Raw genomic sequence first — 26,009 nt, forward strand, 5'->3', positions numbered from 1 at the left:
GCTGTTAGAAAACATAATAGTGGATACGAGGATGTTAGCAGAAAAAGCTTTAACCTCAAATGGTACTGACCAAGAGAGTTGGCATCAAAACCGAGAGATGGTGTTGACCACTAGATTTCATTAGCACATAATAATAATAAGACTAATTACTGTTGGTGAAAAAAAACAAAAACACCTTGCTTAGTAAAGCCCCATTGTTTACCGAGCTTCTATAATTAGCACTGAGAAAACCTCCCTGGTGAGGATGGGAAAACTCAGAAAGCATAGCATTGTACTGTGTATTATTAAAGCGCAAACAACAGTAGCACTAGAGAAGTCACAGGTATACTCACAAGCGAAAAAGTTTGATTTGAGCTTGGCACAGAACTTCTCCGCTACAGCCTTGTTCTGAACATGTCTGTCACAGGGTCGGTTCTCCTCAGCAAGAGGCTGGTCTGGACATTTCTGTTAAAGTAAGAGACAATTAGCACACACACTTCCAGCTGACTGACAATCACATTCTCAATTTCTCATTTACTTCCTTGTTAATAAAAACTTATACTTTTACTTTCTTCTCTTCACCACTGATGACCTGTTAGCCCTCTAGTCTAGATGGTCGCACGCATCTCTGGCACTCCTGGCAAGTACAGTACTGAACATGTATGTAATAAAGTAGATAATAACCTAATAACCTGTGTAGCAGTTTCATAGATACAGTACAAGGATACCCTACAAATTTCTGCCTTTACCCTTTTGAGGTAGGATTTTTTTTACACAAAACTATACTGTACATGTACAGTCACCCAAAAAAGTCGTGTCGCCTCTCATCCTGAACCATGAACCCCGAGAATCAGTCTCTTGAATCCGAAGCATTTATGGACAGACTAATGTATCAGTGTCTACTGCTTCGGGTTCACGAGTCTGAATCTCGGGGTTCGTGGTTTAGGATGAGAGGTGATAGGACTTTTTTGGGTGACTGTACAGTCAGCCAAAGATCCACCGACCCCACCCTGAGTCTCGTACAGGCCATTTTACCTGGCAATACTTGGTAAAGTAAGGCTGTATGTAAAGGTCATTGTGATTGGTGGATCTATTTTCGGCTGTATCACTGTCAGGATAAATATTAAACAATCCAAAGGTAGAATTTTTATAATAATAAACTATTTATTCTTATTTAAGATCATGAGAAGTTTCCAAAAGTTCGTATATTTGGTTAAATAATGTAGAAATTATATTAATAATTTGGCAACTCATCTACAACGAGGAACGAGGACTGCCTCAAGATTTTCAGATCAAATTTTCTTCATTAATTAAGCAAATATAAGAACATCTGGAAACTTATCATGATCTTAAATAAGAATAAATAGTTTATTAGAATAAAAATTCTACCTTTGGATTGTTTAATATTTATCCTGACAGTGATACAGCCGAAAATAGATCCACCAATCACAATGACCTTTACATACAGCCTTACTTTACCAAGTATTGCCAGGTAAAATGGCCTGTACGAGACTCAGGGTGGGGTCGGTGGATCTTTGGCTGACTGTACCTGCATTTTGAAAAAAAAAGAAAAAAGTTGACCATGGGCAAAACTGCCATAGGACAGGGCTTCTTAACTGTGGATAAATTTAACCCCAAGGAGTAAAACAAAAAACAAACAAAAAACAATGGTGTGGATAAATATGCCAAGTATAAAATACTTATGTGGGCAGACATGGTTCTCAGTCCTGCTGGCAATGAAGACTAAGGCCAGGAACTGCCTGAGGGCTGATGAGGACATGCGAATTACATTGTCAGTAATGACTTCGAATAAACAAACTGTTTGAGGAGAAGCAACAACAATGTTCTCATTGATACACCATTTTTTTTAGTTGTGTAATATGTTTGACAAGTGTAATGATGTGATCTCACATTCTTTGATTTTTTTTAAATACAGTATTGTAAAGTTCTGGAGTAATAAATAATGTGTATTTTTTACGTGTTTTTCCTAATTTGCATTGTCTACCCTATTTTCTTTAATAATAACTTATTACGCTTATGCCATGGGTATGCTTATTAATGGGGTGGGAATAAATGATTGGTCATACCTACACAATGGGGTAAATGGCAGAAAAAAGGACAAGAACCCCTGCCATAGGTAATCATACTTATGTTGCCATATTATCAATTAATGCAAAATCTCACATGTAATGGTACTAACCTCTGAAGTTTTCCACTTGTTTGCAAAAGCAATAACATTTTGTTCTATGTCTCCTTCTGGTGTGAGGAAGTCATCCCGCTGGTTGTCAGTGAAGGTGCCACACAGACCAGCTGTCTCCCCACGGAACTCTGCTGGGGCATCTACGTACACACGAGTCTGGCCGTCCCACCACACGTCCATCCCATTGCTCAATTCAACTGAAATGTTTGGTCATATCAATCCACCAAATGGCATGATAGAGTATCTAATAACAATTTGTATAGGGAAAAAGGCAGGCAATGCACAATTCTCCCTTCACATAACCGGCAATAAAGTTAGGCATGTATCCACAGCTAGATGGACTAGGGGTGCTCCAGGCTTGAACTAGCTACTCTTAGGACAAGTGAATACATTAAGCATTTGGCCATCACACCCCTTATTATAGTAACCTTTTTACATTACCTTTTACTTTTATCCTCTTTGCCACTGATCGGCTCGTTAGCCGCTTGGGCGGTTGATCACGTCTCTGTTATGCACTGATGGCAAGTACTGGGCATGCATTGGCTCCTGAATGTATCTGAACCTACTCCAGTGTTGGCCAAGTCTGGTCTTGAAAGAGCTCACACTCGGTGCCTTCATATCACTCTCTGGTAAGTTGTTCCAAGAGTTCGCAATTCTCACTTCGAAAAAGTTTGCCGTCACAGTTCTCTGGATTTGTGACTTCTTCAACCTTGAGCTGCAACCCCTTGTGGGGTGGGCGGCTGCCACCTCCAGGTATGGATATTCAACTGAGTAGTGCCCTTGGAGATGTTTAAACACCTCAATTAGGTCTCCCCTTGCCCATCTGTAGTATAAGCTTGGCAGTTGCAGGCGCTCTACTCTCTCTGAATAACTGTGAAGCTGAAGTGCAGGCACCAGTCTGGTGGCCCTCCTTTGGACATTTTCAATCATCTGACAGTCCCTGGCATATCTCGGGAACCAGAAGGGGTGACAGTACTCCAGGCGGGGAAGCACCTCACTTTTGAACGACTTTCTTATAAGACCTACTAGTTTAGTTCCTTCATTCACCTTCTTCTCACAATGGCCTGAGAGCTTCAGTTCATTGCCAACATACACACCCAGGTCCTTTTCATATTTGGTCTCTATTAATGAAGTCGCTTCGTCCCGATGGGACAGGAGATACGCCTCCTTACCGTGACATTGAATCTTGACAGCCATTTCCTCAACCACTCTTGAAGCTCACAGAGATCTTTCTGCACCTCTTTGTAGCCTGTTTGGTTCCTAATTCCCTTAAACAACTTGGCATCATCCACAAACAGTTGTATGGATGAGTCCATAGCTTCTGGCATGTCATTTATGAAACAAACAAGCAACAATGGGCCCAATACACTGCCCTGTGTTACCCGGCTTGTCACGGGTACACATAATGATTTCGTACCATTAATTACCACACACTGCTTGCGATCAGGCAAAAAGTCTCTGATCCACGCTAGGACACTTCCCCGAATCCCGTACCCTGCCAGTTTAATTTTCAGCCTTTCATGGAGTACGCTGTCGAAAGCCTTGGTAAAATCTAGGTATATATTGTCGATATTGCCACCTTGTTCCAGAATTTGGGTACAAACATCCAGTACCTTGAGTAATTGTGTTAATCAGGAACATCCCAGCATAGAATCATGTTGGCAATCCTTTACAAGGTTGTTTCGTAGTAGATGTTCCATCATGGCATCTCTTATATTCCTCTCTAGTTCTTTACACACTATGCTGGACAGGCTCACCGGTCTATAGTTATTAGTGGAGTGACGATCGCCTTTCTTGAATACAGGACTTACATAAGCCATTTTCCAATCACTGGGAACATTTTGCTCATCCAGGCATCCAGGCATCCAGGCATTTACCGAATAGGATCTTCAGGGGCTCAGCAAGCTCGTTGCACAACTCTCCTAGCACTCTGGGATGCACCATATCAGGGCCGGGACTCTTATGAACCTTTAGCTTTGAAAATTAATTTCTTATACCCTCTTCTAAGAACACAATGTGGGTCAGCAGTGTGTCAGACCGTTTGTCCTTAAACGTAGGAAGATTGTTCGCATCCTCTTTTGTGAACACCGAGGAAAAGAATCTGTTCAGCGCCTTTGCCTTAACCTGGTCAAAATCTGCTTAACTACCATCTTCAAGCCTCCGGTCCAATACGCCTACTCGCATTTTTAATTTCGACTTTACGTTGCGGAAAAACACCTTTAGTTTTAACCTGACCTCATTCGCAATCCGCCTCCAGAACTGTTTTTCAGCCCTTCTACACTTTGACTTTGCTTGGTTCCTGGACCTGGCATACATCCTCCTGTCCAGTTCATCATTTGTCCTAACCTGCATCTCGAATTTCTGAGTTTTCTTTTTAACTTTGTCGACCACAGTATGGTTCATGTGTAACGGTCTCCTTGTATTCCTGGAGGCACATTTTGTGTATAGGGTGGCTGTATGTACAGTGAGCTCCAAAACTATATTACCAGCTTTGTCTGATGATTTTTTAAAGGTGGTAAAATATAATCAATGATTTACCTTAACTTCATATCAACAGTTGGTATGTCTGACTGGGTAGCATGATTCATTTGAGTCAAGAATCTTTCTCTACTGTATATGGAACATGAATCATATCATGGTTTGAAATACTGAATCCCAAAGTCGTTAATGTGGTAAGTGATATACTGGACAGTCTTTCACAGTAAACTACTGTACCACATTTCTCAGTATAGTGTACTGCACTGTAATTACATTATAAACCAGGAAACTCAGGATCAGTCTTCTCCAGTCCCGCCAACTTTTCAAAAGTTTCACAGAGAGCGTAAGGTATGCTCGGGTATTCCGCAATACATTCACCCAAAACTGGCAAGATTGAGAAAACAGTTTTATCATTCACTATCTCTCCAACATCACAGGGATCTTGTCAACAGAGATCACAGTGCTGGTGACTAATGCTACCTTCAACTATGTTGGTCATAATTAATTCAAGTTTGAGTTTGGCTTAATATTCTAAATATGGTCAACCAATAGAAAATATTATACCTGTATTAAATGTTCAAGTTGTATAGGGAAAAAAAAAAACTACCGTTATAATCCCTGCGCAAAAAAAAAACTGACACTACAAACGAAGTGTTTCAAAAAGGCCCCTGGGGCATTCCTGGCATTGGTAGCCCTGAGCGTGTATGGGATCGGCCACACGTGCTCGAAACAAATGATCGGCACTCTGAAATGAAACCCAGTACAGGTACTAGACTTTCCGGAATTATCGACCGTATGGTAAAACGTCGTTGGGCCGGGTTCCATTATGACGGCATGCAAAACTGTGGAGCTATTCAGACGTTTCAGAACAGCATGGTATATTTTCCAATACGAATAAAGAATGACATAATGTGGCATTAGCCCAAAGTGAAGTAACAATACAAATACAGATTCTAAATTCGGTTACAAAATAATTTGTCAAACATATAATGCATTCCGATATGGCAACTCATCCACTTCCACGGTTACTGTAGTCCACGGTGTGTAGAACATTTAATATAACATACAGTTTAACTTATCTACATATACTGACATTCTCCAGTCATATTGTAACAACGTAATTGAATATTGTCAATGAAAGAGCTTATTTTGATCTTCCAAATTAAGTATTAAATGTCTCACATTCAGGCCTACCAACCCTCGCGAGACAACGGGAATGTTCAGTTGGAAAATCATTGACGACCCGTACGGTAATTTTTTTTACCGAGTGTACAGTGCCAAAAAACATCAAGTCATACTGAAACTTGAAATACAATTCAGATGCCTGTGAAGGCATGATCCATCTGAATGAGGAAATAATATCTTGAGGGGATTCAAAGATGATTTTTAGAAAAGAACAAAAGGCTCAACACCAGAAAATACTCTTTATGTAGTTGACTAGTTGATAATTGGAACACTTATATGAATCTCTTACACTCAGAGTCTGTAGAAAAGTCTGAACAAATCTGAATAAACATAGAGCACACAAGAACAGAAATTAAGTCACAAGCTCGTAAAAAGTGCAACCGATTAAGGTTGATTCACATTTACCATCACATCTCTGTTCCATCATGGACCTTAAATGTTCTGAATGATGAGTGGGTCGTGTCATGTTGGGTCTCAGTAACAAAGCGCATTGGCACTCAGGCCTTCATTGTTGAGCGGCGGCAATGGACGAGTTGTCGGTTCTGGGTATACACAAGAAATACACTCTGCCACGTTCGTAGAGTGATACTGTATATATATAATTTGTAATAGAAGGTAATAGTCGATATAAGTTTATTTCTCCTGAAAAAAGGGCCGCCATTTGCAATGACGTCACCACCTTCCCTGCAGAGGAGTGCTACCGTTTTGAGAAATATCGTCTGCTAACATGACAGTTGGTGACGTCATGAGGAGAGGCCGTCCACATTCTACGTCGACGTGACGCTATGAGGAATATATTCCTTATTGTTCTAGAAATCCATATAAAATGTAAAGGACTTAATAATTTTTTCTCCAGTAATATATATGACTTTTTATCAATTCATTTAGTATATAGCAACAGATAATGTATAGTATAAATGGATTGTGGGTCATAAATGACTCTTGTTTGTTCTCGTCCGTGGATATGGTAAGAGCTCTCATCATCAGCCAAGTATCATCAGCTGGACGTACTCACAGAACTCTATCTACAAGCCGGTAAGGATATATTTATTTATGTAATTGGCATTTAATTAATCACAGCTTTCATCACTGGTAACTACCTATGTAGCAATTACTTATACCTAAACCGTTTTCTTTTATCAGTGTATCAACAGAAATGATTAGATGAATGAAATCTTTACACCCTGTTCATTTGCTGCTTGTATTAATCCAAAGGGCCGAATATACATTATTTTCCTGTGCACTTATAAAGGACTATGCAAGTAGCTTAGAACGATCATGGCAATTATTCACTGATTTAGTTATTCTTGGGTTTGCAGGGGAAACTACACCAAAGTTGATCAAATCTCCTATTGCAGGTGGTGATGGCTGCGAAGCGGAGCTTCAGAGATGCATGGCTGAACAATGAAGATTTCCAGCCCTGGTTGTCCCGTGTTGAGGACAATCCATCTAGGGCCTTTTGCAAAATATGCAAGAGGGAAGTGAGTGCGGAGTTGACAGCCATCAAACGTCACAAAACAACAAAGATGCCTGCAGTTTATGAGGCCACGGAACAACAGGAGGTCCAGCAGGAGAGGATCCCGGTCCACCATAAGAACTATGTAGCAAATGGAGTAGCCGTAGCAACAATTCTTTTTGCTTGCTTTATAGCCGAGCACAACTTGCCATTTACCACTGCAGATCATTTAGTAGACCTCACGAAGAGGATGTTTCCAGATTCTGTAATTGCTCAAGGCATGAACATGAAAAGAACAAAATGCACAGAGGTTGTGAGGACATTAGGACGGTGTGTCACCGAGGATTTAGTAGATAAGCTTAGAGAAAATAAATTTTCCATTACTGTTGACGAAACAACAGACATTAGTACGATGAAAGCATCCTCTGTTCTTGTAAGATTTTGGGATTCAACCACAAACAGCATTAAATCTGGTTTATTAGAGATGATCAATGTATATGGTAATGGATCATCTACAGGGTCAACAGGGAAAAATTTGTATAATTTAATTATGAAAACATTAGAAACACACCGAATTCCACATGGGAACCTGATTGGCTTTGCTGCTGATGGCGCAAGTAAGATTATGGGGGAACACAATTCTGTAAGCAGCAGACTACGTATGTCTATTCCTGGTATAACCATATTGAAATGTATGTCATTCTATTGACTTATACGCTTCGGAGGCTGCAAAGACGCTACCACGGCGTTGAGAAGACAAGATAAGACTTATATATGCCTATTTTTCCCATAGTGGTAAACGACATGAATTTAAGGAATTTCAATCATTCTGTACTGTCAAACCACACAAAGTTCTGCAAATTAATCAGACCCGCTGGTTATCATTCCACCAAGCAGTTGAAAGAGTATTAGAGCAGTGGCAGCACCTAAAAAATGTTTTCTACTTTAAAAAAATCAGAGGAAAGATTGGTGGCCGTACAACAAATAGCAGAGAGTCCTAGGGACTCTTCACTTTTATTGTACTACACATTTCTTAATTTCATATTGCCCAAATGTAACCAGTTAATTCTACTGTTTCAGAGAGAGTCACCAACTATACATTTGTTACACGATAGTATATGTCAGCTTTACAGGAATCTTTTGGGATATTTTTGTAGTCATGAAGTTTTTTAAAAGGGTAACTTTGATGCAGTTGATCCCAGAAATGAAGAAAATCATTTCCCAATAAGCCAAATATACTTGGGAGCAACAATACATGGCCTACTGCAAAGTGAACAATATCCTGTAGAGAACTCCCTAATATGGTCAAGGATGTACAATTCAGATGTTGTATCTTCATGATAAACCTTTGTGTGCAATTATGTGAAAGATTTGAGTTTGGCAGTAAGTTTTTCATGGATGTGTTCATTTTTGTCATCAAATAGAGTATTTGATACTAAATCTAGGAAAGAGATGCCATCATTATACGACTTTGTGAAGGCGGTGCCCCGCATATACAGTAACAGTATACAAATTTTAGATGATCAATGGAGAGACTTAGATGTGATTGCTATACCACCCGAGATTAAGGACAGCAGTGACATAGTGGACGATTTTACAAAACTAAGGGAACTTAAGGACGGTGTAGGTGTTTCCCAATTTAAGGACCTTTGTACATTTGCTTTGCAGGTATTGTCTCTTCCAACATCCAATGCAGATGCAGAGAGACTATTTTCTAAATTTAATTTAATGAAAACAAAATCCAGAAACGCTCTGCAAACTCCCTTGTCTGAGGCTGTGAAATTCCAGGGTGGATGTATAAATTTTACACCAAATCAGAAGATACTAACTTCCGTTTAATAATTTTTGTTCAATTAGTGTTTAATTTTCCCATGTTATGTTATAATATTATACGAATGTAGGGTTTTGTATGTGCATATTTATATTTTTCCAAGACATTACCATAGTTATACCTAAAATTCATACTCCTTAATGTCTATTAATACCCAAAGAAAACGTGAAGAAAAATGACGTCATAGAATTGAGGAATAAACGGCCGCACTCTGGCAACGGACGTGCAGGTCGCTGGCTCCCTGGCTGTTTACCTTGACCCCGAGGATGTGTTGGCTGACGATAGATTTGTTTTGTGGCCAAGAGACGTGTAATTAGGTGTGAAGTAAAAAAATAATTAGAAATTATATGTTGATGAAACAAGAAACTATTGGAACATTGTTTTGGTTTTGGCGGCACTCTCGGTAGCTAGGTTGAGGAGGATAGGAGGGTCAAGCTTGTGTGGTGCATATTAATCTATTATTATCTGGGTAATCATGGATAATTATGGTGTTAACTAAAGTGTGATGTGTTCATTATAGTCTAAAGAGTATTGTAGTAGTGAGAGAACATTGTATTTGGTGGAGATAACATTGTTCTGAGTGAATTGATTTGTGGCCTTTTGTATGCACCTGGACGGAGAGCACACATTTATTATATTTTGTTGTAATTTTAAAGCTGTGTTTTGATTAAACCAGTTTTAATGGGAACAGTGGTGTTGAAATAAACACCTGTCAGCTGTCAGGAGGTTGTTAGCCAGAAATAAGGTAAAGGTCTGTGTTTAATATTTACCTTCTCTGTTAACAGAAGCTGTTATTTCAGAGTCTCCTCCGATATAATGGGCCTATGGGCTGACTATACATCCTCTAGTGGGTCCTGGTAGAGGGTGTGAAGGTTGTAACAACACTGATACCGATCATCGCGAAATTACCGGAGAGTGGCGGAACAACCAGTGGTAATTTGACGACACTTGTGAGATATCTACTGCTTCTGTATACACAACCCGGCCGACAGTAATCAGTGGTGGAAGCTGGTAAGTGGCAAAAAGAGGGTCGTAACAATACGCTGAATATACTGAGTGTGTTGAGAGTCGCTGCCTTCCTCCCGCTCTCAACTGCCACCAAGAGCGTTCCGTCACGTCACACTATTCTTCCAGAGAAACCGAGATGGGACAGGACGGAGACGTACTGTCACGTGACGTTGACGATGCGGATAGTGTAGGCACCTCCATTTAATTACATGGAAGATATTTTTACAGAGCGTTGATGTCCACTATGGAATGGAGATATGATGGACAGTGTAAATCAACCTTTCACCGCCGCAGCCAAACCCAAAGTGATCATAAAATTTAGGAACTGGAGACAGACTAATTAAACCACTTCCAGAATATCATCTGTGAGAATCTATGAGAATAAGGTAACAAAATAAGTTTCCTTCTATAGAAAATTCCCTGAAGTGGTTTCTTCCTGTGAATATGATGTGTAAAGTAATACTTGATTAACAATAATACTGGAAAAGTAATGTTAAATTACCCATGATGAAGAGACTTGAAGCAGCCTTGATGAAAGCACCATTAACCCAGGCAGGAAGTTCCTTAAGTTCTACTCCGTTGATAGTCACTTCCCTGTCCTGCTTGAGACGTATCACGGTGCCATCCAGTCTTACCGTCACAGACTTGGTGCATGACGGGAACTGACTCACCACCGAGGCAGGGAAGTTCATGCTCTGTATGGAGTAGAGAGGATGTTAATGCACGCTTAGAGGAAGGAAGATTAGCCTATAATCAATAGCAGAAGTATTATGCTGATATCTAAGGCTAAAGAATGCTAACCCACTTCTCACCGCCCATCATGATCACAGTAATGCATTTTATGTCAAACGATGAGTTTAATTCACTTGCCACTAAACAAATCTCAGAAATTTTATAATTGTAATCAGTAATTTTGACAATTCTAAGACACATTTCTTCAATGGCATTTTTGGTGCAAATTACGTATGAGCGAGATATTTAACATTTTATTATGTGCGGTCAAACGTGGCGGTACTCACCCAGAACATGAATGATGTAGCGAGCAAACTCGTGACAACGAACGACTGTGGAGCACCCCAGTTAAGTTAGGTTAGGTTAGGCTCAAAACTGTTTTCCGATGGGTATTGATGTGCTTTAAACACTTTTTACCCTGATTTTTATAGGAAATCTCTAGATTCCGAGATGGGAAGGGGTTTATCTCAGAAACTATTAATTTGCGCAAGAAATGAAGGTCAAATTCGATCATAACACATCAAAAACCATTGGAAAGGCATAGTTTAAACTTCAATTTCGTTTAAAGGCAACAAGTGAAAATTTAGCCAAACGAACACGGTCTAAGCTTACAACACAACAGAATACTGTTAACATATATTATTACATACAGTATATGGGTATAACCTGGAATTCAGTGAGTTATTTTCATACTCCCCCCAAAGACAGCAAACCACCCACATAACAGCTGGCCAAGGTGAGTGGAAGTTTGAGCCACGGTTAGGTTTTACCTTATTTACCTAATGGCCACCCACTAGAGGTGGGCATGACGAGGGAAAGAGGCCAGTGGCCTGTGTAAGGTCCCTCCATTGTTCTTAAAAATTTTGTCAAGGGCTATTTTGAAGCCCAGTACTGTACTGTCCTTAATTTCACTGCTTGGGCTGGTAGAATGTCCCATAAGTCTACCACCCTCTGTGTGAAAAAATATTTCCTTATACTCGTATTTGATCTGAATTGATCAAGTTACGCTCCTAAACACCTTGGCCCAAACCAAACGACCATGGCCCAAACGTAATACTATATTCACTTTCCACAAATAGGAGACCTTATGCTCACTTACATTCAGAATGCAAAAATGATAAATAAAGAGAGAACTACTTAATAAATTATTTAATGCATAAAATATTAATAGTAATTTTGATATACTGTACTATGTATAATGCTTCATCCCTGGGCTGAGGACGTAATGAGTGTTGTATTGCTCGCCTTTCTTGTCTACGTGTTCCATGAGTGTGTACTGTACATGCTAGAGGAGCGTGTACAACTTCCATGAGTATGTACTATATATATGTTCCAGGAGTGTTCGTATTTCATAAGTGTGTACGTATTCCAGGAACGTTTTGGTTGAGTGAGAGAAAGGATGGAGGTGGAGAAGACTTAAAGACCAACAGGAAAGAATGCCACAACCTAGTGATCCTCAGCCTCTCAGTGACCCCCTCACACCTCTCTCTCTCTCTCTCTCTCACTGCCACGAAAACAGACAATATATACAGTACTAAAACACTTCACCATAGAAATATTGAGGTGAAAATCATCCCAAGAAGCGAGTACTCTGCATTGGTATTACTGTAGAGGTGATCTGTGTGGTGATGGTTGATTCTTTAATGTAGTGTACCACAGTGTAGTGTACCATAGTGTGGTGTAGCATAGTGTGGTGAAGCGTAGTATATTACAGTGTTGTGTAGTAGTGTAATGGTCACCATGCTCGCCTCGCAAGCGAGTAAACCCAGGTTCAATCCCCGGGCAGGTTGAAACTATGGGCAAGTTTCTTTTCGCCATTTACCTCTGTCTACTCAGCAGTAATTGAGGACCTGGATGTTAATCGATTTGCGAATCGTGTTCCGGGTTAATGGATAGCCAGTGCAGTTGGCGAGTGGTCCGGTCTTCTCGGATTGTTCCTGTACACTGGGTCATGCAACTCGTTAACTTAGAGTGTGATGTTGGCGACAGATTCTATACCTTAAACAAATTCACACCTAGGTGGCCCTAGGCTTGGCCATCCTCGAATTCGAGGGAATTTAAGGCCATGTGCAATTGATATTAGGAGATAATATAAGGTCAATAGTAATTGCTTTTTACTGTACAAAAACGCCCGAGTACAATACTGCATTAAAGAAAAAGTATTGGAGTTTTCTAATAAAAAGGGAGTTCCGGACCCCAGGGCCCCCCTGGATCTGCTCCTGACACCAGTGTAATGTACCATAGTGTAGTCTAGTGTACTGCAGTGTAGTGTAGCATAGTGTACCATAGTGTAGTGTATTGGAGTGTAGTTTTGTGTACCATAGTGTAGTTCAGTATAGTGTACCATAGTGTAGTGTGCCGTAGTGTAGCGTACCCCTGCCAGTACACAGCCTCTTCACCATCAAGACACCTGCTGTGCCTCGTCGTGACAACACACGGTAACTGGGTGCCTAGTGAGCCCAGGCTAGACCAGCAAGGGATCTCGGAGCAGCAGTGGGCCCCAGAGGGACGGTGCATAGGCCCACTGGCATGTGGACACTTCTTGGTGTCTACCAACCACGGCCCCGCTGTCTTGCAGATTAACCTTGGTAAGTACAAGAATATGGAGTAAACCCAAAACGTAAAATCTGCAGTTGAGCCCCGCAACATGCAGACATGCTTACGGAGCTCCAGTAAGACCACAACGGCGGTATAGGCGGAATAGGTGCCCAACATGGGAACCCAATGACTACACCGGCGGATGAAGGCATTGCAAGATGGACGGGCTACTAAAGCGAAACCCAACAAACTGGACTATCGGCAGTCCATTGCAACTCTCCCTCTCCCCAGTCGTTGCAACTGCTTGCACTACTGGATCAGGAAAAGGGAGAGCCAAGATGTGTGGTTGCAGCCTGTGCTCCTGCCTCACCACACAAATCAATTCACGCGCAGCCATCATCCAGCTTATTATACTTCTCACCACCATCAAAACCCCTATACCCCTAAAAGTCCTACGGCGACGGAAGAGTGGCGCCGAGGACAGGCAGAGATGACTACCGGGAGTCTGTAGTCACAACTCTGCACATGGGCGGCATCGATAAGATGGTCGTTCATGCACTGGGAACTAGGCAGCAGCGCATTCCGGTCCTGTCTGTGCGACTGAGCAGCCTTTTCGAGGAGCCATTCTGCTCACCCAACATGTTTAGGCAGGTCGACAAGTTCAAGGGTTCGTGACAACACCAGTGATCCAAACACTGGCAGCTCATTGACTACATTATTGTCAGAGAAAGAGATCGACGAGATGTCCTCATCACCCGAGCTATGCGTGGCTCAGGCCAAGCTCTCACTTCACGTCGCCCCAAAACGGCAAAGGCAATAAGCCTCCAGAAGAGGTTTTAACACGAAGAGTCTGGAAGATCCAGTGGTAGCACATGCTTTCAGAGAGCAGCTCAAACATGGGCTTATAAACAACCCGATAACAAACAATCCAAATCCCAGTGCCGAATGGGATATTCTCGACACTGTCATGACAAAAACCTTCAGAGAGACCCTTAGCCAGATAGAAAGGATACACCAGGACTGGTTTGATGAAAATTACCCGGAAATCAATGTACTCATCGATGATAAACGTGCTGCTTTAACTGACTGACAGAACTCAGTCTCGAATTAAAGCTGCAAGAAGAAAGCGCCGGCACAGCGGGAACTTCGCAATCTAAAGAATGAATGGTCTAAAAATAAAGCATGTGAAATGCAAAAACTTGCAGATCAACACAAGATGCGCGAATTTTATGGGCCAATCACTCATGGCACAGCCCCCCTCCGCTCATCCAACGGTAACGCCCTAATTAAAGACAAAGAAGGTATTCTTTTGCACTGGAAAGAGCACTACCTTTCACTGCTCAACCGAAACACTGATGTGGATGTCCTGACTACCCAGCAGGTCCCTCAGCATGCAGAGCTGACCCACCTCAGATATCCTCCATCCCTGGATGAGGTAGCTACTGCCATCAAACAGATGAAAAATAACAAAGTCTCAGGGCCTGATGGAATCCAAGCCGAGGTGTATAAAGCAGGAGGACCTCTGCCTACCAGCCTCCATCATCAATATTCATAAGAACAAGGGAGACCGGTCAGACTGTGACAACTACCGTGGGATCTCGCTGCTGTCCATAGCTGGCAAGATTATTGTCCGAGTCCTCCTAAACAGACTTCTTCCTGAGGCAAAAAACTTCCTCCCAGAATCTCAATGTGGCCTTTGACCATCACGTGGCACCACTGACATGATCTTTGCTGCCCGCCAGATACAGGAAAAGTGCAGAAAACAGCGTTGTGGCGTGTAAAAGGCCTTCATCGACCTAACAAAGGCCCTCGACTCGGTCAACAGGGAAGCCCTCTGGCGGACCCTCAGCTGTTTTGGCTGCCCACCAAAAATCATTGCCATTGTGAGGCAACTCCATGATGGCATGAACGGCAGTGTCCTGCACAATGGCACCCAGTCTGAGTTCTTCCCTATCCAAAGAGGGGTAAAACAAGTATGTGTTCTGACACCAACTCTTTTTTCCATTTTCTTGGCTGCCTTCCTACTCGTGCCAGTGCCAATTTAGCCGGCGGGGTGGACATCCAGTTCCGGATGAAGGAACAGAAGTGTCGATCGTTTCCATTACTGTGGTTCAGTATGCAGACGACCTCACCCCTGTCGCTCATACTGAACACGACATACAGGAAATCCTGAATACCTACACAGATGATTATGCACACTCCAGCTTTGAGGTGAATGCATGTAAGACTCAAATTCTCTTTCAGCCTATCTCTGATTCAGCCACACCTCCACCATCCATCCTGCTTAACGGTACTACCCTCTCTAATGTTACCCAATTTCGGTATCTCGGCTCCCACCTGACCACGACCACGTACATTGATGAAGAAATTCAACATCTGATCAGATGTGCGTCTCAAGCCTTTGGCAGACTCCGTATCCATGTCTTCAGCTGTAGGGAGCTGAAATTATCTACAAAGTTGCACATATATCAAGCAGTGGTCTTCCCCACCATGCTATATGGCAGCGAGACATGGCCCACATACGGGAGGCACCTCAATGCAAGTGAAAACATTCACCAATGTAGTCTACGTTCCATCATCCGAGTTTGCTAGGAAGACAAGAGAACAAATGTCAGTATTCTTGCTGACACCAATTGTAGGAGCATCGAGGCTACCATTATCCATGAACAACTACGTTGGTCTGGCCATGTTACCCGCATGGACAACAGTAGACTGCCAAAGCAGCTACTTTACAGTCACCTAAGAAATTGCAAACGTAACGCTTGGAGGAGCACCACACAAGAAAGTATCAATACTTTTAAGTTAGCCCGACTGTACGGTATACCAAGGCAGACGAGTTCCAACACAGGAAAGACTCTGCCGCCACCCTTCCCGCACTAGTTGTAGCCCTCCACACATGCAACATCTGTGGACGACCCTACCGATCCCGCATTGGGCCTCTATAGTCACCTCAAAACTCACCAACGAAGGTGACATCAACTAACACCTCATATTATTGTCTCATAGCTGGATGATCGTCATACTCGATTCCGAGTGACAGCAAAGTAGTAGTAGTAGTAGTGTGATGGCAGTAATGACGCTCGTGATCGGCCTCAGGTCACCACGACTCACAGCAGCCCCCGAATACAGCTTTCTCATTCCTCTCAAGTGAGGAGCGTCGGGCGGTATAATGAGCTACCTGTAGGTGCCCCGCGCCGCCCCGCTGTTCCCCGCCCTCCTCCTATGCCGCTAACACACCACCGCTGTCTAGATTCACTGTTGTTGTCATCTTACTCCAGAAAAATTCTCTCTCTCTCTCTCTCTCTCTCTCTCTCTCTCTCTCTCTCTCTCTCTCACTAAAATAAACTAATATAAATGAAGCCAGACATTCTCCTCCCCGTGTCCTCAGCTGACCCAAAGTACCACAACTGTCTACACCGCCATCTAAGGTCACCCACTGCGATGTAATGATAATAATACAGTATGTTATTAAATAATGATTTATAGGCAAGCAGACGTTTCTGATTGTAAGGGTTGAAAATATTTACATCAATAAGAACATTACTGCCTCGTGCATCACCTGATAACAGTTCAGTGACACGGTAAAAAATAATTTTGTTGCGCGATAATATGTTGTTGACACCACACAACTACGTGGTTTGTTTGTTCCTTCCCTCCCTGTGTACCCAAGTGTTAACACTACCACGACACACACCTTGTGTTACTCCCTCCTTGTGTACCAAAGTGTCATCACTACCACGACACACACCTTGTGTTACCCCCTCCTTGTGTACCAAAGTGTCAACACTACCACGACACACCATGTGTTCTCAAACTTCTCAACACACCGTCTATGTATATGTTTACAGCTCATAAAAGACAGTTACAGTAAGTGTTGACCGCTTCAGAAGGAGAATGTGTCAGTTACTGTAATGTGTTTGTGTTTCTTTGTTGCAGTTTTTTGTGTGGGGAGCTTCACCTGGGCCAGCGGGGTCATTAACCACCGTTCACCAGGTATTATTTTCCACAACACAACTTTTAGACATTCACAGTAAGTGTCATCCGCTCACCTAACTGCTTCCTATATTAGTTTCACCCTTTGGCTAACAGAGTCGAGCAGCCAAGTGTGAGGTTTATGCTGTGTAACACCTGTCGTCCCTCATAGGAAAATATTCAGGAACAATTCATACATGGTCACTGTATTAAAGAGGAAACATGAAAGACAATTATATTATTTCCTTTACAGTAGTGAAATGAAGTTGTTCAACAGTGGCTGGGTGATAAAGATACAATCCTTCACTGTAACGTCCAGCAAGAGATACAGGAGTTCTTATTGGGACTACGTAAGATTATAAACTTAACTAACAGGCAATAACAGTGTGGCAATACAGTAACAGTGTGGCAATACAGTAACAGTGTGGCAATACAGTAACGGTGTGGCAATACAGTAACGGTGTGGCAATACAGTAACAGTGTGGCAGTACAGTAACAGTGTGGCAATACAGTAACAGTGTGGCAATACAGTAACGGTGTGGCAATACAGTACCAGTGTGGCAGTACAGTAACAGTGTGGCAATACAGTAACAGTGTGGTAGTAACAGTGTGGTTGCAATTACAGTGTGGTAGTGCAGTAACAGTGTTGTAGTAACAGTGTGGTTGCAATTACAGTGTGGTAGTACAGTCACAGTGTGGTTGTGCAGTAACAGTGTGGTAGTAGAGTAACAGTGTGGTATTACAGTAACAGTGTGGTAGTACAGTAACAGTGTTGTAGTAACATTGTGGTTGCAATTACAGTGTGGTAGTACAGTAACAGTGTGGTAGTACAGTAACAGTGTTGCAGTAACAGTGTGGTTGCAGTTACAGTGTGGTAGTACAGTAACAGTGTAGTAGTACAGTAACAGAGTGGTAGTACAGTAACAGTGTGGTAGTAGAGTAACAGTGTAGTAGTACAGTAACAGAGTGGTAGTACAGTAACAGTGTGGTAGTAACAGTGTGGTTGCAATTACAGTGTGGTAGTACAGTAACAGTGTGGTAGTACAGTCACAGTGTGGTTATGCAGTAACAGTGTGGTAGTAGAGTAACAGTGTGGTAGTACAGTAACAGTGTGGTAGTACAGTAAAAGTGTGGTAGTAACAGTGTGGTTGCAATTACAGTGTGGTAGTACAGTAACAGTGTGGCAGTACAGAAACAGTGTAGTAGTACAGTAACAGATTGGGAGTACAGTAACAGTGTGGTAGTACAGTAACAGTGTGGTAGTACAGTAACAGTGTGGTAGTACAGAAACAGTGTGGTAGTAACAGTGTGGTTGCAGTTGCAGTGTGGTAGTACAGAAACAGTGTGGTAAAACAGTAACAGAGTGGTAGTACAGTAACAGTGTGGTAGTACAGTAACAGTGTGGTAGTACAGTAACAGTGTGGTAGTACAGAAACAGTGTGGTAGTAACAGTGTGGTTGCAGTTACAGTGTGGTAGTACAGAAACAGTGTGGTAGTGCAGTAACAGAGTGGGTAGTACAGTAACAGTGTGGTAGTGTGCAGTAACAGTGTGGTAATACATAACAGTGTGGTAGTACAGTAAACAGTGTGGTAGTACAGTAACGGTGTGGTAGTACAGTAACATCTGTGGTAGCAGCAACAGTGTGGTAGTACAGTAACAGTGTGGTAGTACAGTAAAAGTGTGGTAGTAACAGTGTGGTTGCAGTTACAGTGTGGTAGTACAGTAACAGTATGGTAGTATAGTAACAGTGTAGTAGTACAGTAACAGTGTGGTAGTACAGTAACAGTGTGGTAGTATAGTAACTGTGTGGTAGTACAGTAACAGTGTGGTAGTATAGTAACAGTGTGGTAGTAAAGTAACAGTGTGGTAGTACAGTAACAGTGTGGTAGTACAGTTACAGTGTGGTAGTACAGTAACAGTGTGGTAGTACAGTTACAGTGTGGTAGTATAGTTACAGTGTGGTAGTACAGTAACAGTGTGGTAGTACAGTAACAGTGTGGTAGTACAGTAACAGTGTGGTAGTACAGTAACAGTGTGGTAGTACAGTAACAGTGTGGTAGTACAGTAACAGTGTGGTAGTACAGAAACAGTGTGGTAGTACAGTAACAGTGTGTTAGTGCAGTAACTGTGTGGTAGTACAGTAACAGTGTGGTAGTATAGTAACACTGTGGTAGTATAGTAACAGTGTGGTAGTACAGAAACAGTGTAGTAGTACAGTAACAGTGTGGTAGTACAGTAACAGTGTGGTAGTACAGTAACAGTGTAGTAGTACAGTAACAGTGTGGTAGTACAGTAACAGTGTGGTTGTAAAGTAAAAGTGGTAGTACAGTTGCTGGTGTAGTAGTACAGTAACAGTGTGTGGTAGTACAGTAACAGTGTGTGGTGGTAGTACAGTAACAGTGTAGTGAAGTACAGCAAATAACAGTGTGGTAAGTAGTACAGTAACAGTGTGGTAGTACAGTAACAGTGTGGTGCAGTATAGCAACACTGTGGTAGTACAGTAACAGGTGGTAGTACAGTAAATATGTGGTAGTACAGCAACAGTGTGGTAGTACAGTAACAGTGTGGTAGTACAGTAACAGTGTAGTAGTACAGTAACAGTGTGGTAGTACAGTAACAGTGTGGTAGTACAGTAACAGTGTGGTAGTACAGTAACAGTGTAGTAGTACAGTAACAGTGTAGTAGTACAGTAACAGTGTGGTAGTACAGTAACAGTGTGGTAGTGCAGTAACAGTGTGGTAGTATAGTAACAGTGTGGTAGTACAGTAACACTGTGGTAGTACAGTAACAGTGTGGTAGTATAGTAACAGTGTGGTAGTACAGTAACAGTGTGGTAGTACAGTAACAGTGTGGTAGTACAGTAACAGTGTGGTAGTACAGTAACAGTGTGGTAGTACAGTAACAGTGTGGTAGTATAGTAACAGTGTGGTAGTACAGTAACACTGTGGTAGTACAGTAACAGTGTGGTAGTACAGTAATAGTGTGGTAGTACAGTAACAGTGTGGTAGTACAGTAACAGTGTGGTAGTATAGTAACACTGTGGTAGTATAGTAACAGTGTGGTAGTACAAGAACAGTGTAGTAGTACAGTAACAGTGTGATAGTACAGTAACAGTGTGGTAGTACAGTAACAGTGTGGTAGTACAGTAACACTGTGGTAGTATAGTAACAGTGTGGTAGTACAGTAACAGTGTGGTAGTACAGTAACAGTGTGGTAGTACAGTAACAGTGTGGTAGTATAGTAACAGTGTGGTAGTACAGTAACACTGTGGTAGTATAGTAACAGTGTGGTAGTATAGTAACAGTGTGGTAGTACAGTAACACTGTGTTAGTATAGTAACAGTGTAGTAGTACAGTAACAGTGTGGTAGTATAGTAACAGTGTGGTAGTACAAGAACAGTGTGGTAGTACAGTAACACTGTGGTAGTATAGTAACAGTGTGGTAGTACAGTAACACTGTGGTAGTATAGTAACAGTGTGGTAGTATAGTAACAGTGTGGTAGTACAGTAACACTGTGTTAGTATAGTAACAGTGTAGTAGTACAGTAACAGTGTGGTAGTATAGTAATGGGAGTAGTACAAGAACAGTGTGGTAGTACAGTAAATACTGTAGCATAGTAACAGTGTGGTAGTACAGTAACACTGTGGTATAGTAACAGTGTGTGGTAGTGTAAATGTGTGGTAGTACAGTAACAGTGTGGTAGTGGCAGGAACAGGGTAGTACAGGAAACAGGGTAGTACAGTAAATAGTAGTACAGTAACAGTGTGTACAGTAACTGTGTGGTAGTACAAGAACAGTGTGGTAGTATACAGTAACAGTGTGGTAGTACAGTAACAGTGTGGTAGTAACAGTGTGTAGTACAGAAACAGTGTGGTACAGTAACAGTGTGGTGTACAGTAACAGTGGTAGTACAGTAACAGTGTAGTAGTACAGTAACAGGTGGTAGTACAGTAACAGTGGGTAGTACAGTAAATAGTGTGGTAGTATGTAACAGTGTGGGTAGTACAGTAACAGTGTGGTAGTGGCTATAAATAGTGTAGTAGTACAGTAATAGTGTGGTAGTACAGTAACAGGTAGTACAGTAACACTGTGGTAGTATAGTAACACTGTGGTAGTACAGTAACAGTGTGGTAGTACAGTAACAGTGTGGTAGTACAGTAACAGTGTGGTAGTACAGTAACAGTGTGGTAGTACAGTAACAGTGTGGTAGTACAGTAACAGTGTGGTAGTACAGGAACAGTGTGGTAGTACAGTAACAGTGTGGTAGTACAGTAACAGTGTGGTAGTACAGTAACAGTGTGGTAGTACAGTAACAGTGTGGTAGTACAGTAACAGTGTGGTAGTACAGTAACAGTGTGGTAGTACAGAAACAGTGTGGTAGTACAGTAACAGTGTGTTAGTGCAGTAACTGTGTGGTAGTACAGTAACAGTGTGGTAGTATAGTAACACTGTGGTAGTATAGTAACAGTGTGGTAGTACAGAAACAGTGTAGTAGTACAGTAACAGTGTGGTAGTACAGTAACAGTGTGGTAGTACAGTAACAGTGTAGTAGTACAGTAACAGTGTGGTAGTACAGTAACAGTGTGGTTGTAAAGTAAAAGTGTGGCAGTAAGTGTAGTTGTACAGTAGCTGTGGTTGTAGGGAAACAGTGTGGTAGTAACAAAGTGGTTCTACATTAACGGTGGAAGTAACAGTGTTGTTGTAAAGTAAGTGTGTTTGTACAGTAACAGTGCCAGTCACAGTGTGGTTGTAAAGAAATGGTGTGATAGTAACAGTGTAACTATACAGTAACAGTGTGCTTCTCCAGTAAGTGTGGTAGTAACAGTGTGGCAGTAGCAGTGGTTGTACAGTAAGTGTGGTAGTAACAGTGTGGCAGTAACAGTGTGCTTCTCCAGTAAGTGTGGTAGTAACAGTGTGGCAGTAGCAGTGGTTGTACAGTAAGTGTGGTAGTAACAATGTGGCAGTAGCAGTGGTTGTACAGTAAGTGTGGTAGTAACAGTGTGGCAGTAGCAGTGGTTGTACAGTAAGTGTGGTAGTAACAGTGTGGCAGTAACAGTGGTTGTACAGTAAGTGTGGTAGTAACAGTGTGGCAGTAACAGTGGTTGTACAGTAAGTGTGGTAGTAACAGTGTGGCAATAACAGTGGTTGTACAGTAAGTGTGGTAGTAACAGTGTGGCAGTAGCAGTGGTTGTACAGTAAGTGTGGTAGTAACAGTGTGGCAGTAACAGTGGTTGTACAGTAAGTGTGGTAGTAACAGTGTGGCAGCAATAGTGGTTGTACAGGTGTGGTAGCAACAGTGTGGCAGTAACAGTGGTTGTACAGTAAGTGTGGTAGTAACAGTGTGGCAGTAGCAGTGGTTGTACAGTAAGTGTGGTAGTAACAGTGTGGCAGTAACAGTGGTTGTACAGTAAGTGTGGTAGTAACTGTGGCAATAACAGTGGTTGTACAGTAAATGTGGTAGTAACAGTGTGGCAGTAACAGTGGTTGTACAGTAAATGTGGTAGTAACAGTGTGGCAGTAACAGTGGTTGTACAGTAAGTGTGGTAGTAACAGTGTGGCAGTAACAGTGGTTGCACAGTAAGTGTGGTAGTAACAGTGTGGCAGTAACAGTGGTTGTACAGTAAGTGTGGTAGTAACAGTGTGGCAGTAACAGTGGTTGTACAGTAAGTGTGGTAGTAACAGTGTGGCAGTAACAGTGGTTGTACAGTAAGTGTGGTAGTAACAGTGTGCTTGTACAGTAAGTGTGGTAGCCACAGTATGGTTGTACAGTAATAGTGTGGCAGTAGTGTAGCAGCACCACACTACTGCATTAAAATTTAAGGTTCAGTTACAAGGTGAGTCACTGATATAATATTTCACATATAAGTGACCTGCCCCGTGGCCCCGTGTAATGATCTTTACTGACAACACATAAACAACAAAGTTTTCCTCTGCACAGAAACAAGATAGGGTGCTACTATAGTATGCGGTCTTCCAAGTCGGATACGGTCAACCAAGCTGGATGCGGTCTACCGAGCTGGATGCGGTCTACCGAGCTGGATGCGGTCTACCGAGCTGGATGCGGTCTTAGTTGGTCTACCGGAATATTTACACTGGAGCGTCTATTAACCAAACCTAACCTAACTTAATCTAATACATCTTAACCGATCCTCATCTAACCTAACCTGGTTTAGGTTGGGTAAATGGATGCTACAGTGTAAATATTCCGGTAGACACAACTCCAGCTCAGTAGACCGCATACTATAGTAACTCCAGCTTGGTAGACCGCATATTATAGTAGCACCCAAGTTAGTATGATTTTAAAGGTATCCAGTGTATGCACTTCCTACTAACTAATAAAGTAATCCGTCCTCTGAAATAACAGTACACCACGTGTACAGTACAGTACTCACCTGCTTAAAACAGGCAGTTGTTGCACAATCATGAATGGCTCAACAAACAACTGTCTTCGCGGCCCACTTTCGGGAACGTGATACGACCTTACGTAACGTTGTCACCGACTCCCAAGGTCTCCTAATTAGCACAGCAACACCTGACTATATCGTCATATTTCTAAATTAACAATACCTAAAAGCTTTCCTGAAGTCACAGCCTTAGAGTGGACGGTCCTGTATTATTGGTGGGTGAAGGACACACAAGTTACGGCATTTTACAAGAACCACTTGAACCACAACAGTCATTACCGTACACTCATGAGTGAGACCACAAACACTTGACTCTCACAATCCTGGCGTCATGAACCGCTACACGGATCGTACACTAACTCTCACGATCTTGACAGCTAGAGCGGCTCATTACTCTCACCTGGCTGGGGACGGGGAGCAAGGTGAAAAGATTCTGCCCATAGTTCCGCTAGTCCTCGTGAGAGAAGGTAGTACTGTACTGTACAACACTGACTTGGCTCTTGTGTGGACACATAAAACAGGCCAATTAGTTTATTATTTAAAATACTTATACAGTATTATTATCAATTCCAGTGAGCGCTTCAAGAACTTATGCTGTGTTGTATCTGTAATATTATCTTAATATGACTGATGGCAGAGTGAGTGTTGGTACACACTCAGTGAAGCCTGATGCAGCATAACAAGTGTTTTAAGGCAGTGACAGCGTGGCCAGTCTCAGGTCTTGATACTTACTACTCAAAACCCGCCACAACCTCATACAGCCCAAAGTCTTCGGAGGATGTCCACAGGACCCCAAACACTTCCACAGAACTCCTAACTCCCCTAAAGGACCCCTAGCATCACGGCAGGACCCCTAACACCTCCACAGGACTCCAGACAGCAGCAGGATGGTGGAAGGCCAGAGAATGGAGTGTGAGGTGGGCGGTGTACATCATGTTATGTACAGGTGCCCGCCCCACGCACACCACACCATACGCACACGAGGTAAGATGACACACACACACACACACACACACATTCAAGGGAAATTACACAACACACACACAAGGGAAGTTAAACACACACACACACACACACACACACACACACACACACACACACACACAAATTCTCAAGGACACAACACACACACACAGGGAAGATAAACACACTCACACACACACACACACAAGGACAGATAAATACACACACACATACACACACACACACACACACACACTCAGGAAATTACACAACACACACACAAGGAAAAACACACACTGCACACACACACACACACACACACACACACACACACACACACACTCTTGCGTGTTCCCTAAGTCACATGACAATAACGTTGGTGACGAATACCAATGTTCTCCTAGATCGCCACCATCCGTCACAACCACAAACCCCACCATCCGTCACAACCACAACCCCCCCCACCACCCGTCACAACCACAACACCACCCCACAACCCCACCACAACACCCACCCACACAAACCACAACCCCACCCGTCACAACCACAACCCCACCACCCGTCACAACCACAACCCCACCAATTCGTGTCCACCGTCGTCACAACCACAACCCCACCATGTCACAACCACAACCCACCCATCCGTCACAACCACACCCACCACCCGTCACCACCTGGTACACCACAACCACACCCCGCACCCGTCACAACCACAACCCCACCACCGTCACAACCACAACCCCACCGGTCTGGTACAAACCCCACCGCTGGACCCACAGTCACAACCACAACCCCACCACCGTCACAACCACAACCCCACCACCCGTCACAACCACAACCCCACCCGTCACAACCACAACCCCCACACAACCCCACCACCACCCGTCACAACCACACAACCCCACCATCCGTCACAACCACAACCCACCGCACCACACCCACCACCCCACAGCCCCACCACTCGTCACACCCCCACCACCCGTCACAACCACAGCCCACCACCCGTCCCACCACCACCACGTCACAACCACAACCCCACCACCCGTCACAACCACAACCCCACCAGTCACCAACCACAACCCTGTCACACCACAACCACCACCCGTCACAACACAAGCAACCCCCCACCACCACCACAACCCCACCGTCCACAACCCCACCACCACCACAACCACAACCCCACCGTCACAACCACAACCCAACCATCCGTCACACAACCCCACCACCGTCACAACCACAACCCCACCATCCGTCACAACCAC

General features: G+C 42.9%; 1 protein-coding gene across 1 annotated transcript in view; it reads right to left on the bottom strand.

Moving 5' to 3' along the window:
* Nucleotides 1-26,009, bottom strand: part of LOC121859369 — a 532,182-nt gene that overhangs the window by 365,685 nt on the left and 140,488 nt on the right. The window contains exons 18-20 of the mRNA XM_042356146.1: nt 10,640-10,832; nt 2,180-2,376; nt 333-444 (exon numbers count right to left, since the gene is read on the bottom strand). Coding sequence (XP_042212080.1) covers nt 333-444; nt 2,180-2,376; nt 10,640-10,832 — 502 coding nt within the window. The remainder of the gene's footprint in view (nt 1-332; nt 445-2,179; nt 2,377-10,639; nt 10,833-26,009) is intronic.

The sequence above is a fragment of the Homarus americanus genome, unplaced genomic scaffold (genome assembly GCF_018991925.1).
Source record: "Homarus americanus isolate GMGI-L3 unplaced genomic scaffold, GMGI_Hamer_2.0 scaffold7626, whole genome shotgun sequence".
Lineage (NCBI taxonomy): Eukaryota > Metazoa > Arthropoda > Malacostraca > Decapoda > Nephropidae > Homarus > Homarus americanus.